This window comes from Canis lupus, chromosome 13, assembly GCF_003254725.2.
Source record: "Canis lupus dingo isolate Sandy chromosome 13, ASM325472v2, whole genome shotgun sequence".
In the NCBI taxonomy this organism is placed as follows: Eukaryota; Metazoa; Chordata; class Mammalia; order Carnivora; family Canidae; genus Canis; species Canis lupus.
The window spans coordinates 8,999,028-9,017,078 of record NC_064255.1 but is presented as its reverse complement, the minus strand read 5'-3'; the positions used below and the strand labels follow the sequence as shown (position 1 = coordinate 9,017,078).

Genomic DNA, 18,051 nt, shown 5'->3' with positions numbered 1-18,051 from the left:
CTAAGGTTTTTTCTTGTAGCATTCATTTATCTCTTTAAATTGTTAGAGGCTTGAACATACTGTTCTAGAAGGTGCTGTGGTTTGTCACAAAAAATATATGTATTAAAAATATATATATATATATAAGGTGCTGTGGTATATAGAACTTGTGATATTAGGTGAGAGAACTGTAGTAAACTGGAACAATGAGTAAAGCACAGGAAGTATTTTGAGTCACATTTTTGAAAATTGCTTGTCAGTGCTATTAATTATTTTTTGTTAAATTTTCATACATAGGTACTTGTGAATGACTTCTTCTTGGTGGCTTGTCTTGAGGATTTCATTGAAAATGCTCGTCTCTTCATATTTGAGACTTTTTGTCGCATCCACCAGTGTATCAGCATTAAGTAAGAACACCCTGATTTGATTTGTATTTTTCTACTTTTAAATTCCTGGAAATTTCCATTTACTGTAAAATGACACTTCATAGAATTCCAGTTAATTGGATTTTTATTTTATTTCCCTTTGCTTTAGAAGAAAAAGAAAACAATCTGATAGTGATTTATTTAAAATCCTAACTTTTGTTTTTATTCGGGATGCTAATACTACAGACTCAGAAATACTTTCTTTAGCTTCTACATGTGTGGCATAGCAAGATTTTTGGAAATGGTAACTTCAGGGGAGTATCACGATAATTGTCAGTTACCTTTTTAAAGAATACTGTTATGCCTTATGAAAGGAGAAAAGAAAAATAAAAAATAGCCAGTTTTAGAATGGTTTCAACAGAAGTTCAAATAAGGAAGAAGTTAGCCCTTAGTGAATCGGAAATACTGTTGAAAGACCACATTTGGTAATCATTTCAGTTAATTGAGTTTGTTTCATTTAATTATATATTTGAATTCTCATATAGTAAACTCCTATGACATCCTAAAATGTTGAAACATGGAAAGTATGGTGAATTTCAGTTGAAATTTTCTTTGTTGTGTGAGAAAATTATTGGTGGAAAAATTGTGAAACTTATATAACCTATTAGAAACTAATTTTACATATTAGAATTTGAAAAATAACTAGCGCCCTTTTGGCCACAGAAGAAGTCAAAACTAAATATGCTCCATAAATGTTTAAAAAATTACTTTAATGTTTGTCTCTTTGGAATTGTGTGTAGACCAAAGTTTTTCTTTAGTGCCATTTGTTTTGCTGAGGCATCCGTACTTGTTTGCCTATTATTACTGGGTTGTTATTGAAGTGGTTTTTCAGAGTAGAAGTATCATGTAGTCATGAGGCTTTTCCTATGGGAATTAAAGCCTTGACCAGTTTTATTAGTACTTTACTAAAGCTAGCAGACATATAATTAAAAAAATTTGATTCTCTTAAATAATACATTCAATTCCTAATATGTTATTGGTTGTGAAATAAAGAGATGAATCATATGTGAAATGGTAGTGGACAATAGATAACTGAATTCTTGTGCTGCCTTTTTTTCCCCCCCCAAAGATGTATAATTTCAGCCTTGTGATAGAAGGATTCCAATACTTTGGTTTTCCTTGTGGACTTTTCCCCTATTTCTCTTTAGAATATGATCATTTGGGTGTTTTGTTTTATCTAGAACTAACTTAATTATCTCTGTTATGACTCTTTTGAAAACAAATTCTCCTTTTTATACCTTTAGCACGTAGTATACAGAGTATACTAGTCTAGTACACACAATATACCAGTCTAGTACAGTATAGGTGTTCAATAAATATTTGTTGAATGAATAATTTTTTTTTCTTTGTAAAGTTGATACCAGTGTAGTTTTTATGTTTTTGATTCCTGTAGTTTTTTATAGTTTTGAACAAAGTCTAAATAAAGCATTTTCAGGTTAAAGTTCTAGTGGCTGTCTAAAGTCCAGAAGTCTTTTCTCTTTTCCAATGATAGTGTTTCCTTTTTATTTTAGTTGTTTAAATGTTTTTGGCTACCTGTGAAATGTTTTCTAATTCAGTGATTTATATTAATGCATTTTCTTCAAATATTAAGGAAGAATTTGAGTTGGAAAAAATCTTAAGAGTTTCTGATCCAGCAGTGCACAGTTGCTGAATCATCAACAATAGGACTTTTTTCTGCAGTGATGGAAATCTTTTATAACTACATTGTTCAGTATAGTTGCCAGTAGTCCTCTGGTAGTTTTTGAGCACTTTAAATGTGGCTCAAGTTTCAAGTTCTACAACCGTGGTTTTTAAATCGTGTGTGTGTGTGTGTGTATTATGCTTGTTTTCAGATGAGCAGTATGTATATATATATTAGTGTGTGTGTGTATAAGTCCAGTCAGAGCCCCTTCATGCTGTTTAGCCTGCTATTCAGCTTTCCTCTTGACTGCTGAATTACTTCTGTAGAGCCATAAGATTTCTGGAAACACTGTTTATACCAGAAAAAGAGATGATTCCTTATTTATAGCTGGAAAACTTAAGGCTCAGAGACATTAAGCTGCTTAGGTCTTATTTAATGGAGAGCCTGGACTCTAATAGGTCTCTGGCATTCATTGTATTGTGCCTCACTATAAATTCTTTTTTGGGGTACCTGGGTGGCTCAGTGTTAAGCATCTGCATTCAGTTCAGGTAATGATCCCAGGGTCCTGCGAGTCTGAGTCTGCTTCTCCCTCTGCTACTCCCTCTGCTTGTGCTCTCTCATACTCTCTCTGTCAAATAAATAAAACATCTTTTTAGAAAATCAATTTTTTTCTTTTTCATTGTGAACTAATGATATTTTTAGAAATATCAGATTTAGACTAATTTGTCTTTAGTCTTTTCACTAAAAGAAGATAAAGATGGAAACCATAAGTCATTGTTTAATTTTGTGTCTTAGAATTATTAATAAGTTCATTTTGTTTTACAAATACACATTCCCTGAAGCCATCTCAAACTTTTTGGATCAGATTTTCTGAGTATGCTCTGCTATGTTGTATAACAGAGCTACTGTACTATACCTTCAGAGTGGTTATTCGAAAGCACATCCAAGATTAAGAACTTGCATCAGGTTGCCAGTTTTTTAGGCGCACATTCACAGCCTGTTAACGTAATGGAAAGAAAAGTCAGTGAGTTGGTATTTTTAGTATATAAAGAATTAAGAAGATAGGGGCAAAGCAGAATATATAGCTTCAGGTGAAAAAAGAAATACTCGACTTAGAGCAACAATGAGATCTCTAAGGTGTGTATCCAGTAGGACTTAGTCCAGGGATTAGGCTTTTTTTTTTTTTTTTTTGAGAGAGTAAGCGTGCACATGCAAATAGTTAGGGGAGGGGCAGATGGAGAGAGATACATACATGCAATCTTAAGCATTAAGCAGGCTCTGTGCTAAGCACAGAGTCCAACATGGGACTGGATATCATGACCTGAGTCAAAACCACGAGTTGGACACCCAGCCTACTGTGCTACTCAGGCACTCCAGGTTTTCCTTTTTTAAAACTGTTTAAATGGGTTAGGAATATGGTTTAAAATAGGCATTTAAGTTGGCCTTTTATAAATTCAGAAATCATCTTAATTCAGACTCCCAAGGATTTGAAATCCATGATAATAATCTACCAAGCTTAATGCTTACCTTTAAACAGTACGTAGAAAAAAATCATTGTTCTGTAACCCAGGTTTTTAACCTAGCTGTACAGAACTTAAAATAACAGCAACTTAAAATAAATAGATTTTCTGGAGTCACCACAGATCTTCTGAATCAGAATCTCTAGGATCAGGGTTTGAGAATATGAGTTTAAATCTTCCCAAGTATAGTCAGCCTTGGGTAGAAACATTTGCTCTAAAGTAATGACTTATAGTATTCACAGCACAGTAGAATCAAGTGGGAATTTTTTTTCCAAGTGGGAAGCTTTTAAAAGAAAAATAAGGGGTGACTGAGGGGCACCTGAATGGCTCAGTCAGTTAAGCATCTTAACTGACTTGTGGTCATGGGATTGAACCCTGGGTCAGGCTCTGTGCTAAGAGTCTACTTCAGATTTTCTTTCCTTCCCTTTCTATCCCCTTCCACCCCACTGTGTTCCTATGCACTCTTTCTCAAATACATAAATCTTTTAAAATGAATGAATGAATGACTAAATGGTAGAGAGGGAGGAAGGAAGGGAGGGAGGCAGGCAGGCAGGCAGGCAAGAAAGAAAGAAAGAAGGGTGGGTCCGACCCCTAAAAAACTGAAACATTCTCTGGGGAGGAGATCTTGGCATCTATATTTTTTTAAAGCTCCTTTAAGTAATTCTTCTGTAAGACCTCTTAATTACACCTTTTATTTTGAGATAGTTCTGGATTCACATGCAGTTGTAAGAAATAATAAAGAGATCCTCTTTGTTCTTCATACAGTTTCCCATTTACACAGTTGACATTTCCAATATAACATCTTGGAATAACATCTCACAAACTGTAGTAAAATATTGCAGCCAGCATACTGACATTGATACCTTCTCATCTGTTAACCATTTCTACAATTCTGTCATTTAAGGATATGCAAAAACTTTTTTAAAAGGTAATGTTCAACTTTCCCAAGAGGATAAATACACTATGTGTCATGATTATGATGTAATTAGTAATAGCAGTGTAACTAGTACAGGTGTTCAGAGAAGGAAATGTTACAAATGTTAATGAGTGCCTCTTCTGGCCACACACTGGTAGAAGGTAGAGAGCACATCCTCAGAGCTTTAAGTCCAGAAGAAGAAACATACTATTTTTTTTAAAAATTTATTTATTTATGATAGTCACAGAGAGAGAGAGAGAGAGAGAGGCAGAGACCTAGGCAGAGGGAGAAGCAGGCTCCATGCACCGGGAGCCTGATGTGGGATTCGATCCCGGGTCTCCAGGATCGCGCCCTGGGCCAAAGGCAGGCGCCAAACCGCTGCGCCACCCAGGGATCCCAGAAGAAACATACTAAATGAAGATAAAATTATAAATTATGATAGGTGTTTGAAGAAAAATATAATTAAAATGACATGGGCATAATTAGTATGTTGGAAAATCAGTCAGAGAAGTAATTTAGATTGAGGCTTTAATGAACCCTGGTAACTCACTAAATGGAATTTTTAAAAATATTTTATCTATTTATTAGAGAGAGTGCGAGAGAGTATGAGCAGAGGGAGAGGCAGATTCCCCGCTGAGCAGGGAGCCTGACACAATACTGGGATCCTGGGATCATCACCTGAGCTACAGGCAGGTGCCACCCAGGTGCCCCAAAATGGAATATTTTAAGCTGCAAAGTAAATTCTCTTCCACTGTATACTAATCATTACAAATTATTCCATTCACTAGCTTGTGCTGACCTATCTTTGCCTCTAATTAATCTAAAATTATTTGATACTCTATCTTTGGGGGGGGCAGAGAAGGAAGGATTTGTCTCTGTCCTCCTTACTGTCTAATAGTCAACACATTTTAAATGCTGAAGAGAATAGTACATAGTATAAAACCAAGGTTGTTTATTAAACAATTCTATTTGTGATTTGGAACATTCTTAGTTGATAGGTTTCTTGACTTATGACTGAGCACATGTGATAGTTATATCTTTATAAAAATGCATATTAAGAATGTTTTTATCAGTTTATATACAGTCTTATAGATTTGTAGGATAAATAACCAATCTGTTTACCATAAAGTATGCAGCATCTGTCAAAAAAGATTACTATGGTGGGATTTAATTTTGTATAGCTGAATAATTTATCAGATATGATGTGTGTCTGAAATTTAAAAGCTGTTCTAGAATAATTCTTGGACCAGTTTTCAATTGTAGATAAAAACAAAGTATGGAAGTAATATTTTGAATGTGTGTGATAAACATGTTGGAGTGTACACTTGTGTAATTTTTTTAAGGAAGTTAGTTTGGCTTTTCACAAAAGAAGGTATTTGCAAACTACGCTTGCATTTCTTTAAGTTATGAAGCCATTCTACTTGATTTATAAGTAACATTTTAAATCTTAATATTTTTCTTAAAGTTCTTATTATTACACAGCAGTTTATATTCATAATTATACTTCCTGATATTAAGGAAAAATATAGAAGGGTGCACTTCCAGATGAAGATGAAATAGTTTTAAAAGCCTTTTTGCATTTCTGTGTTAACCAAAAGTAATATATGACCTACCTCAGAGATGTGGGTTTGGTTCCAGGCAATTGCAATAAAATGAGTATCATAATAAAACTAGTCAGAATTTTTTTGTTTCCTAGTGCATATAAAAGTTGTGTTTACACTGTACTATAGTCTGTTAAGTGTGCATTATAGCATTATGTCTTTAAAAAACAATGTATATACCTTAATTTAAAAATATTTTATTACTAAAAAACACTAACCATTATCTGATCTTTCAGTGCATCATAATCTTTTGCTGGTGCAGGGTCTTTCCTTGATTTTCATGACTGCTGACTGATCAGGGTAGTGGTTGCTAAAGATTGGGGTGGCTGCGGCAGTTTCTTAGAACAGCAGTGAAGTTTTCCACATCTATTGGCTGGCTTTTCCTTTCACAAATGATTTCTCAGTAGCATGTGATACTGTTTGATAGCATTTTACTTACAGAACTTCTTTCAAAATTGGGAGTCAGTTCTCTCACATCCTGCTGCTGCTTTATCAACTTAAGTTTATGTAATACTCTAAATCTTTTGTTGTCATTTCCAATAATCTCCACCAAGAGTAGATTCCATCTCAAGAAAGCCATAAGAAGCACCTCCTCATCTGTTTAAGTTTTACCATGAGATTGCAGCATTTCAGTCCCATCTTCAGACTCCACTTTTCATTTTAGTTCTCTTGCTATTTCCACCACATCTACAGTTACTTTCTCCACTGTCATCTTGAATTTTTTAAAGTCATCTATAAGGCTTGGTATTAACTTCTTCCAAACTCCTGTTAATATTTCTATTTTGACCTCTTCCCATGAATCACAAATGTTCTTAATGACATCTTAATAGTAAATCCTTCCTAGACAGTTTTCAATTTACTTTGCCCAAATTCATCAGAAGAATCACTATCTATGGCAGCTATAGCCTTAGGAAAGGCTATTTCTTAATAAAACTTGAAATTACTCCTTGATCCATGGACTGCAGGACAGATCATGTGTTAGCAGGCACAAAATCAACATGAATGTCATTGTATATCTCCATCAGAGCTCGTGAGTGACCAGGTGTATTGTCAATGAGCAGTAATATTTTGAAAGGAATCTTTTTTTCCTAAGCATTAGGTCTCAACAGTGGGTTTAAAATATTCAGTAAATGGTTTTGTAAACAGATGTACTATCATCCAGGCATAGAGCAAATTTGACATAATTTGTTTGTAGAGCACAGAGTAAATTTGACATAATTCATAAGGGCCTTAAACTTAAAGTCACCAGCTACATTAGCCCCTTATGAGAGAGTCAGTCTGTCCTTTGAGGCTTTAAATCCAGGCATTGACTTCTTTTTAGCTATGAAAGTCCTAGATGGCGGGATCCCTGGGTGGGGCAGTGGTTTAGCGCCTGCCTTTGGCCCAGGGCGCGAACCTGCAGACCCGGGATCGAATCCCACGTCGGGCTCCCGGTGCATGGAGCCTGCTTCTCCCTCTGCCTATGTCTCTGCCTCTCTCTCTCTGTATGTGTGACTATCATAAATAAATAAAAAAAATAAAAAAGAAAGTCCTAGATGGCATCTTCTTCCAATATAAGGCTCTACTTGAAAATCTGTTTGGTATGGTCACCTTCATTAATTATCTTGGCTAGATCTTCTGGAAAACTTGTTGCAGCTTCTACATTAATACAACTTCACATTGGGTGCTTTTATGTTCTAGAAGTAACTCCCTTAAGCTTCATGAACTAACCTCTACTAGCTTTAGACTTTTCTTCTGTAGCTTTCTTAACCTTTCTCAGCCTCATAGAATTGACAAGAGTTAGGACCTTGTTTAGGGTTAGGTTTCAGCTTCAGGGAATGTTATGCCTGTTTTGATCTTTTTTCCAGACCACTGAAAATTTCTCCCTATCAGCAGTAGGGCTGTTGGCTTCTTATCATTCTTGTGTTCAGTTGAAAGATTATCCTTTCCCCCACTAATATGAAATGCCACTTGTATCACGTTTTAAATTCTCATTTGTATGTGGGACTTTTTCTGAACCCTTTAATCTGATTGTGTCTTGATTCCTGAGTCAGGACCAAATTGTTTCGAAAAAGGTAGATTTGTGATATGTTTTAGTATTTGCTATGCTCCCTAGACTTGATCATTGTGACCCACTGTCATTTGCTTAGTTGTTTTTCTTATTGTCTTCATTATTAATTATACTTCATACTTTTTGCCAATTTATAAATCTCTTCTCAAGATTGATTATTCTATCAGTTATATCTCCTGGGGGAAAAAAATCTGGACTTGTTCTCTGTGCCTTGGTGGAATACCTGTCTCCCTTTGTCATTTGTTCTGGAGATTACCTTAGTCTGTCTCCTGTGATAGAGCTGCAGTTTCATTGTCTTCCTTTTTCTTGGTTTACTATTGTAAAGCTTCAGTAGCTTTATAGGGAAGGTTGCTTTAGAGGTAAATTTTTCACACCTAAAAATGTCCATTTTACTCTCATATTTGAATAATGGTATTGCTAAGCATGGTACTATAGTAGGTTGAAAACTACTTTATCCCAGAATTTAAAGACATTGTTCTATCACTTTCTAGCTTTCTACTCTAGAAGTCAGAAGCCATTTTTATCCTTGATCATGTATTTTCCTCTCTAGCAATTTGAAGGGTTTATTTTTCCTCCTTTATCCTCATTGCTCTGAAATTTCACAGTGATATTCCTTAGTATAGGTTTATTTTAATTCTTCATACTAGATAGACCCTTTTAATTTAGAAATTCATCTTTAGTTCTGGGGAATATTTTAAATTATTTCTTAAGTGAATTATTTTCTTTTATGTTCACTGTTTATTCTTTGGGGGAACTGCTGTTGGTTAAATATTGGATCTCTTGGACCAGACTTCTATTTTTTTTTTTTTAATCTTTTCTCCAATTTCCCATCTCTTTGTGTTCTACACTGTGGGAGATTTTCTCGCATCATCTTCCAAATCTTCTGTAGGTTAAAGACAAATCTCTGAGCAGCCACGTGGCTTAGCGGTTTAGCGCCGCCTTCGGCCTAGGGCATAATCCTGGAGACCCAGGATCGAGTCCCGCGTCGGGCTCCTTGCATGGGTCCTGCTTCTCCCTCTGCCTGTGTTTCTTCCTCTTTCTCTCTCTCCTCTCTATGTATTCTCATGAATAAATAAATCTTAAAAAAAAATCTGATGTTACATCTTTCAGTTATTTTATTGACAATTATTTTATTGATAATTATTGATATTGTATCAATTATTGATACAATATCAATGATTTTTCATTTTTCAAGGGATATTGATAGTTCTAGGGTTTTTATTGAGCTATAACTAATATATGACATGTTAGTTTCAGGTATACAATGTAATGATTCGATATTTGAATATATTATGAAATGATCCCCACAATAAGTCTAAGTTACCACCCATAGCCACACATAGTATTTTTTTGGGGGGGTGATGAGAACTTTTAAGATTTGCTTTCTTGACAAATTTCAAATATGCAGTACAGTATTAATAACTATAGTCACCATGCAGTACTTTATATCCCATGACTTATTTTATTACTAGAAGTTTGTACCATTTGACCCTCTTCATCCATTTATCTGTCCCTTCACCCACCACCTCTAGTAACCACCAATCTGTTCTCTGTATCTATGAGCTTTTTGTTTGTTTTGTTTTGTTTTGTTTTGTTTTGTTTTGTTTTGAAGATTCCACCTATAAGTGAGATCACATGGATTTGTCTTTCTCTTATTTCACCTAGCATAATGACCTCAAGGTTCATACATGGAATTGCAAATGGCAAGATTTTATTCTTTTTTATGGCCTATAAATAGCTAGATGCTTATCATTTTCTTTATCCACTCCTCCATCAATGGGATACTTAAGTTGTTTCCATGTCTGGCTATTGTAAATTAACTGCAGTGAACATGGGTATACATGTATCTTTTTGAGTTTCGTGTTTTTGTTTTGGTAGTTCTATTTTTAATTATTTGAGGAACCTCTGTGCTGTTTTCCATAGTGGCTGCACCAGTTTACATTTTCACCAACAACGTACAAATATTCTCTTTTCTCCACATGCTTTCCAACATGTTATTTCTTATCTTTTTGATAATAGCCATTCTGAGAAGTGTGAGATAATATCTCACTATAGTTTTGATTTGCATTTCCCTGATGATTAGTGATGTTGCCTATCTTTTCATGTACCTGTTGGCTATCTATAGGTCTTCTTTGGGAAAATGTCTGTTCAGATCCTCTGCCCAATTTTTAGTTGAATTATTTAGGTTTATTTGCTATTCGGTAGTAGAGTTCTTTATGTATTTTGGATATTAACTCCTTAGCTCTATCATTTGTAATATCTTCTCCCATTTGGTAGCTTGCCCTTTAATTTTGTAGGTGAGTTCTTTTGCTGTGCAGACTTTTTAGTTTGAAATAGTCCCCTTAGTTAATTTTGCTTTTGTCATCTTTACTTTGGTGTCAGATCCAAAAAGTCATCTCCAAGACTTATGTCAAGGAACTTAGCACACCTGTGCGATCTAATAGATGTCTGTGGTTTCAAGTCTTACAGTCAAGTCTTCAGTCTTTAATCCATTTTGAGTTAACTTTGTTTATAGTGTAATATAGTGGTCCAGTTTTAATCTTTTGCATGTGGCTGTCCAGTTTCCCCAACACCACTTATTGAAGAATATATAATCAAAGAATATACAATTCCCCATTGTATATTTTTGGCTCCTTTGTTGGAAGTCAATTCCACATATATATGCATGGGTTTATTTCTGGGCTTTCTATTCTGTTCCATTTGTCTATTTGTATCAGTACCATACTGTTTTGATTAGTATAGCTTTGTAATATAGTTTGAGATCAGGATGTGTGATACCTCTACCTTTGTTCTTGCTTAAGGTTGATTTGATTGTTTAGGATCTTTTGTGGTTCCATATGTATTTCTTATTTAACGTACTCAATATGTTGTTGCATCACTTGGGAAAGGAAAAGGAGTGCTAGTCAACTTGAAGATATCTATTAAGGAATATTTACACAAAATATTTAAGCTGTCTGGACAAGATTGAGATTTTTCTATATAATCTGAATAATCAGAAAATTATTTTTGTGCTTAAAATCTTGACCAAATTAGATATTTTTCTCAGAAGTTCTGCATTTTGATACATTTTGTATTTTATTGATGAGCTGAATTACTTTAAGATAAGCATTGTATAGGATAGCTTAAACCAGCTTTTTGTTTTTAAGCTTGAATTTATATTTTTATTTTTAAATCTTTACTATTTTTGCATAAAATCGGTAGACTGTAAGAATTGTCAATTTTGAGGCTTTCTGTCATTTAATTTCTCTTATTCTATATATTTTCCTGTTATTTAAAGGAACTGGACTATTGCCATATTCTGTAATTCACTCTCGGAGTGATTGGTAGCCTAGATAACCTGAGATGCTATCAATAATTTACTAATACTTCATGGACCTTATTTCAGGTTTTGCTTTGACCTGATTTTAATACATAAAAAGATCAACAAGCATAATGCAAAGCAGTAAATCCCCAGAGTAGGATTATGGATCAGCTTGCAGTATTTGTGGGTCTTTTTTTTTTTTTTTTAAGATTTTATTTATTCATGAGAGACACAGAGAGAGGAGTAGAGACACAGGCAGAGGCAGAAGCAGGCCCCAAGCAGGGAGCCCGATGTGGGACTCGATCCAGGGACTCCAGGACCATGCCCTGAGCCGAAGGCAGATGCCAAACTACTGAGCCACCCAGGGATGCCCCAGTACTTGTGGGTCTTGATGTATGTTGCCATTTTGCCCCAGCTATGTTGGAATATGAGACAGAATATGGATGCAAAGAAAGGAAGGACAAAAAAATTAATTCTACATGAAGTTATTATGCAGAATAGACTTTTCTTTCTTTTATGTTAAAATCTGACCTTAAATATTTCCTTAAATAATATATCTCCAAGCCTCCAAACTAAAACTAGTAAACTTTTTTGCATCTCACATAGCTCCTTCTACTTTTTCATCTTTTTTTCCATCTTTTTCATCTATAATAATTTATATATTTTGGGGATTAAGTGATTGTCCTCTACTGCCCATCGCCTGGCGTAAACTTTATAAAAGTGGGGAATAGACGTATTTGTCATTAGCATCTAATAGTTCATATTTTGTTGAATGAAAGGCAAGGAAGGAAGGTAATTGGTTTGGTTTGGCTGGCATATGGTACTCATGGGGGAGAATAATGAGAGGTTGGAAAACGAGGTTGTACCTAAATTGTAGTGAACCATGAATGAGAAATTTAGAAGTTTGGATTTTATTGTTTTGGTAGAAAGGCTCTGTTAAAGTTTTAAAAGGAATTTGGGCATAAACTGGTTAGTTGACAGTTATGTAAAAATAGATTAAAGAGAGACTGGAGAAGTAAATTCGTTAAAAAACGGGGAAATAGTAATGAGCCTGGACTTAGGGGAGTGACCAGCTTAGGAATCAGACAGTAAATATTTATTAATCGACTCCTATAAACTGGGCATTTTGCTAATTGCTGGATAGAAAGCAGTGAACAAAGAAGCTATGGTGCATGATCTTTGGTTATCTATGCAGTATATCATAAAAGCAGATATTCAGCAGAAAAAACTGCAACTGTTATGACTGCTCCAGAGAAAATAAAGGGGCTATGAAAGCATCAAACAGATATGTTACAGCTTGCAGAGAAGTCTTGGAAGGCTTATGAGGATACTGATATAGCTGAGAGCCTTAGAACAGCTAGCTAAATGAAGAAGAACATGGATGAGCCTTTTTTTGAGCAGGAGGCACAGTATATGCAAAGGCCCTGAAGTGATTGAAAACTGGTCATGTTTAATGAATGGAGAAATTTAGTATGGCTGGTGGAGAGGAGTCTTTCATGATAGTAATAGAATGGTTAGATAAGAGGCAGTGGTTAAAGAGAATTCTAGGTCTTCTCAGTTGTATATGGCAGCAAGAGAAAGAATCCAACAGATAACCTAGACTTCAAGACTGAATGTGTCATTAAATGTTTAGCTACTTAAACCACCTTCATAAATAGCTTTTATATTATCATTTAAAAACATGTTTGTAATACCAACTCCACATAATCTGTAGCTTTAATGGGAATAAATTTTCTGCTCTTTTAAAACAAAATATAGTGGTCTTAAACATTGGAGTATTAATATATTTAGTACAGTTTCTTTTGTTTTTTTCAGAGTAAAATGCTTTTGACCTCACTTTAAAGAGTTGTGTTTTGGGGGATGCAGGAGACACACAAAAGATAAATGGCTATCGAATGTGATAAAATACTGAGTATGTTGTGGAAAATCTTTTACCTTTAGAGTTCAGCTTTAGGTAAGAGTATCAGATATTAGCTAACTATAGCAATGCAGAGACAATGAAATTTACACATTTCTAAAATAAGTCAGGCACCAGCAGAAAACACAGGAGTTAATGGGAAACCACACAAGCTGCAGGAATTTTTACCAGTCAAAAAAATAAGCCTTCTTGTTTAAGTAAATCGACACAATTCCTGATTTTTAGTAACAAATAAAAGGAGGGTTAGTAAAGAACAGTGATATAAAATGAAATCCACTATCCATGACATTGAAATAGTAGTGGATTTCATTTTTCTTGGATTACTTGTTCTTTATGTTTGCTTAGAATGTGTACTTAGAAGAAAATTGATCAGAAACACAGAGAACAAAATTTTGACACATAAATCCAGGGAGTTTTATGGTTGAGTTGGCTCATATTTATCATCAAATTGTTCTTAACTCTAAGCATATTTTAAGGATAAATTTTAAATGATTATATCTTTGTAGATTGAGTTTATAATTATTTTATTGATGACCTAGTTTAATTTTCACATTTTGAATGAAATTCTATTAACTTTTTCAATAAATTATAAAATAGGGTTAGCATAAATTCTGTTATTCTTATAAGGGTATTTTTATTAACTAGATTATTTGGGTTGGTTAGGAGCTCTGGAATTACATAATTATGTGATTGCCAATGTCTTGACTATATTTTAAAATCAGGAAGGCTATCAGGCTAGGAATTTTAGTTTATAATATTCTTTTTTTTTTTTTTAATTTTTATTTATTTATGATAGTTACACACACAGAGAGAGAGAGAGAGGCGCAGAGACACAGGCAGAGGGAGAAGCAGGCTCCATGCACCGGGAGCCTGACGTGGGATTCGATCCCGGGTCTCCAGGATCGCGCCCTGGGCCAAAGGCAGGCGCTAAACCGCTGCGCCACCCAGGGATCCCAGTTTATAATATTCTAAGGAAAGATTTTATTACTAGTTTTCTAGTTTTCTTCATCAAACTAGTGATAACATGAGAGGGCCTGGCAAGTGTACAATGTCTTCAATGAAGAGAGGTGAAAAGAGAACAGTTAATGTTCAAACACCCATATGTGCATAGATGTATACCGTATACTCTTAAATACTATACATACATCTTCTTCCATCAGCTTGAGTTACCTACTTACCTACTACTAAAGGGTGCTATTGTTGGTACCAATAAATTAAGCCTCTTTTTCAAAAACGATTATCTCCCTTGCTCCTTTCCCTCTCTCCTTTTGTGTCTTTCTCTTTCCTCTGAAATTCAGTGGCCGTTTAGGTTATAGAGTGCAATCCTGAGTGTCCTCAGAGTTTACAACATAAATATATACGCTAGCCCTAAGCTTTGGTTATTTCATTATATTTTTATCACTGATGTTCCTTATAGTAGATGTAATTTCTGTCATCATTATACATCGTAAAACTTTTTTCTCCCTTAGATTGTTACTAATTAAGGATTTCTGTAAATGTGAAATGTGGTCTCCTCCCTTCAAGGATCTTACAGTCTCTGGTTAGTGAAATGGGATAGGTCATGCATAGTAGAAGATAATAGCACAAACATGAACACTGCAGGTACTGAATCATAATATTTAAAAGAAGGTGATCCATAAATACCTGAAAGTCTCTAGAGTGAGTTCAAAGACTTATGTACATGAAATTTAGTTTCTAGACTCCATTAACATCATTTTTATTTTTTTCATTAGCATGTTGGCAGACAAACTGAACATGACTCCAGAAGAAGCTGAAAGGTGGATTGTAAATTTGATTAGAAATGCTAGACTGGATGCCAAGATTGATTCTAAATTAGTGAGTATTAAATTAGTTATGCTACATCTATAAATTGCTGACTATTGTAAAGCTTTTTTGGGAATTTTTCATTTGGATATTTTATTGTATTTTGTTAAGAATTTTTGCTTCGTTTTAAGGCAATAGCAGCCACCTTTTTTTTTTGTCGCTGGATGATGATTGTCATCTCCAGTGCATAAAAATGTGTGCAACAATCATGTAGTGTTGTGATGTCATGCTCATGACCTACCTGGACAGTTCAGATGTAGTATTACAGAATCAATTTCCCTCTGTCTCATTTTAGGGTCATGTGGTTATGGGTAACAATGCAGTCTCACCATATCAGCAAGTGATTGAAAAGACCAAAAGCCTTTCATTTAGAAGCCAGATGTTGGCCATGAATATTGAGAAGAAACTTAATCAGAATAGTAGGTCAGAGGTAAGAACCACAGATTTTCTGATTTGTCTGGAATTTAGCAGTAACGTAACATAAATACTAATATATTGGTTATATCTGATTTTGTATTTCTAATTAGAGATATGGACATTTTTTTAAAAATCTGTTACTAAACTGAAAAAAATTGTGTTCCTGGTTTATATTATATCTGTTTTTCTTCCCATTTATTCTGCCTGTGTGGCTTCATTTACTCTTCTGCTGAGGGTTTACAACATATCATTTTGATACTGGCATATGATAACTTACATGTGTAGACTTCTTTCAAGAGGTTGAAATTCTTTTTAAATCTGAAGAAATACTTCTCTGAAAATATTGATCTTATTTATAGTGTTGATCTTTAAAAACTGATTTTATCTGATACTCGTATTTAACTGTGTCAAAAAAATATACCTCCTCCCTTTTGGTAGAGAGCATGCATATTAGGTATTAAAGGAACTTGAATGGCCTTGTAATTTTAGAATCACAAACCAGCTTTAATGCTTTTTGGCCATTATGGTTGTGTATAATTGGAGTGTAGGAAGTTTAGGAAGCATATAGCTGCTTCCTAAAACAGATGGACAATCAGAGACCTCATGATTGAAGTTCATACTCAAATACTTTGAATAGTTCTTCAATTTTTTAAATTTTTAAAAAATTTTTGTTTGTTTGTTTGTTTGTTTGAGACAGAGAGAGAGAGAGGCAGAGACACAGGCAGAGGGAGAAGCAGGCTCCATGCAGGGAGCCTGATGTGGGACTCAATCCTGGGTCTCCAGGATCACGCCCTGGGCTGAAGGCGGCGCTAAACCGCTGAGCCACCCGGGCTGCCCTAGTTCTTCAATTTTAAAAGAGAGGAAGAATTGGGAAATTATGTTTATGCCTCTTCCAACCAAGTCCAGAATAACTCAACCTAAAACAACTTATTTTATTCTTTTCTGTTTGCTTGAAGATCAATTTGTATGGACTTTTTAAAATAATATTGAAAAAAATGAAAAAAAATAATATTGATGATACTGTCATTGTTACTCTTTATAATTGGTCAAAAACTGTTTTAGCTGATATTTTGATGTGGTTTTTTGTTCTAAGTGGCACATTTGACATTTAGAAATGGTGGAGGTCGTTAAAATCATAGTGGTTTGGGCAGGAATTCTAAAAGGAAATGCTAGCCTCACTTTCTTCTAAGTTAGCTTTTTCCAAAAGTACTTTCTTCTCACCATGTCAATTTCTCTTTCTGTGTTTTTAGGCTCCTAACTGGGCAACTCAGGACTCTGGCTTCTACTGAAGAACTGTATAAAGATAATATGAAAAAAACTATAAAATAAAGATGAAATAATAAAATCACTGTATAAAGAGTGACATACATTTTAGAAACAGTTAACATGTTGAGTATAAATTTGGGGGAATTTGAATAAAATTGGCTGTGTTTCATTTTATCTTGTGAATTTCGTGTGTTTAAGTTTTTTTTAACTTTTCATTTTGGAATAATTTCAGATTCACAGCAGGTTGTAAAAATAGTACAGAAAGGTGTCATGAAGCCTAAATCTAGTTTACCCCAGTTTTTCCGTCTATGTTACTGTAATACATTATTACAACCAGGATATAGACATAGGGACAATGTGTGCAAATAGTTCTGTGCCATTTTATCACTTGTGTAGGTTTGTGTAGCCTTCAGTACAGTCAAGATAAGGAACTATTCTTTGCCTTCATGGTGTGTGGAGTTGACTGTTCCTTTCCATGTTTTCTCACAAAACTTCAGGATCAAGTGATTTCTGGCCAAGAAACAAAAGCAGAATTATCCCATTCCCCCACTGGATTCAGATGAGAACTGGTAATAAAACCAGGTATAATTCCAAGAGGATGCATTGGAGGAGAACCAGACTAGGTCTCTAAGGGATTACATATGAGATGGCACACATGCTTATCCTGCACGAAGGTCACGTGCTCGTATCCTATCATTCTGTGTGCATCACTACTATCTGAACAATAGACATGTTTTATTGGGGAAATGATTTTTCTGTGACTATGCCTCTGTACCAGTAGGTTGGTTTAGTAATATATGAGATCTTTTGTTCAGAAAAACTTTTTGAACTTCTCCCTTGTGCTGCTCCCTCCATGGTCATACCTACCTCCACCAGCTCTAACTCCCGGCAACCACTAATCTGTCCTCCATCTCTATAATTTGTCATCAGGAGAATATTCTAGAAATGGGATTATACAACATGACCTTTTGAATTTAACTTTTTCTACTCATAATGCCCTTGAGATCTATTGAAGTTGCTATATCAGTAGTTTTTTCCCATTTATTGTTAAGTCTTACTCCATGGTATTGATGTACCACATTGCTTAACCATGTACCTTTAAGGACAGAGTTGTTTCTAGTCTGAGGCTATTATAAATAAAGCTACTATTTCTTAATTTCTTAATGTGGCTTCTTGTCATTCACTGGACAGCTACAGAGACTAAACAGGAGTA

General features: G+C 34.7%; 1 protein-coding gene across 1 annotated transcript in view; it reads left to right on the top strand.

Moving 5' to 3' along the window:
• EIF3E (eukaryotic translation initiation factor 3 subunit E) overlaps positions 1–17,012 on the top strand; it is a 53,083-nt gene extending 36,071 nt beyond the window's left edge. Inside the window, exons 10-13 of the mRNA XM_025450145.3 lie at positions 277–386; positions 15,065–15,167; positions 15,451–15,585; positions 16,823–17,012. Of these exons, the coding sequence (XP_025305930.1) occupies positions 277–386; positions 15,065–15,167; positions 15,451–15,585; positions 16,823–16,861 (387 nt within the window). The 3' untranslated portion in view covers positions 16,862–17,012. The remainder of the gene's footprint in view (positions 1–276; positions 387–15,064; positions 15,168–15,450; positions 15,586–16,822) is intronic.
• The last annotated feature ends 1,039 nt before the right edge of the window (positions 17,013–18,051 follow it).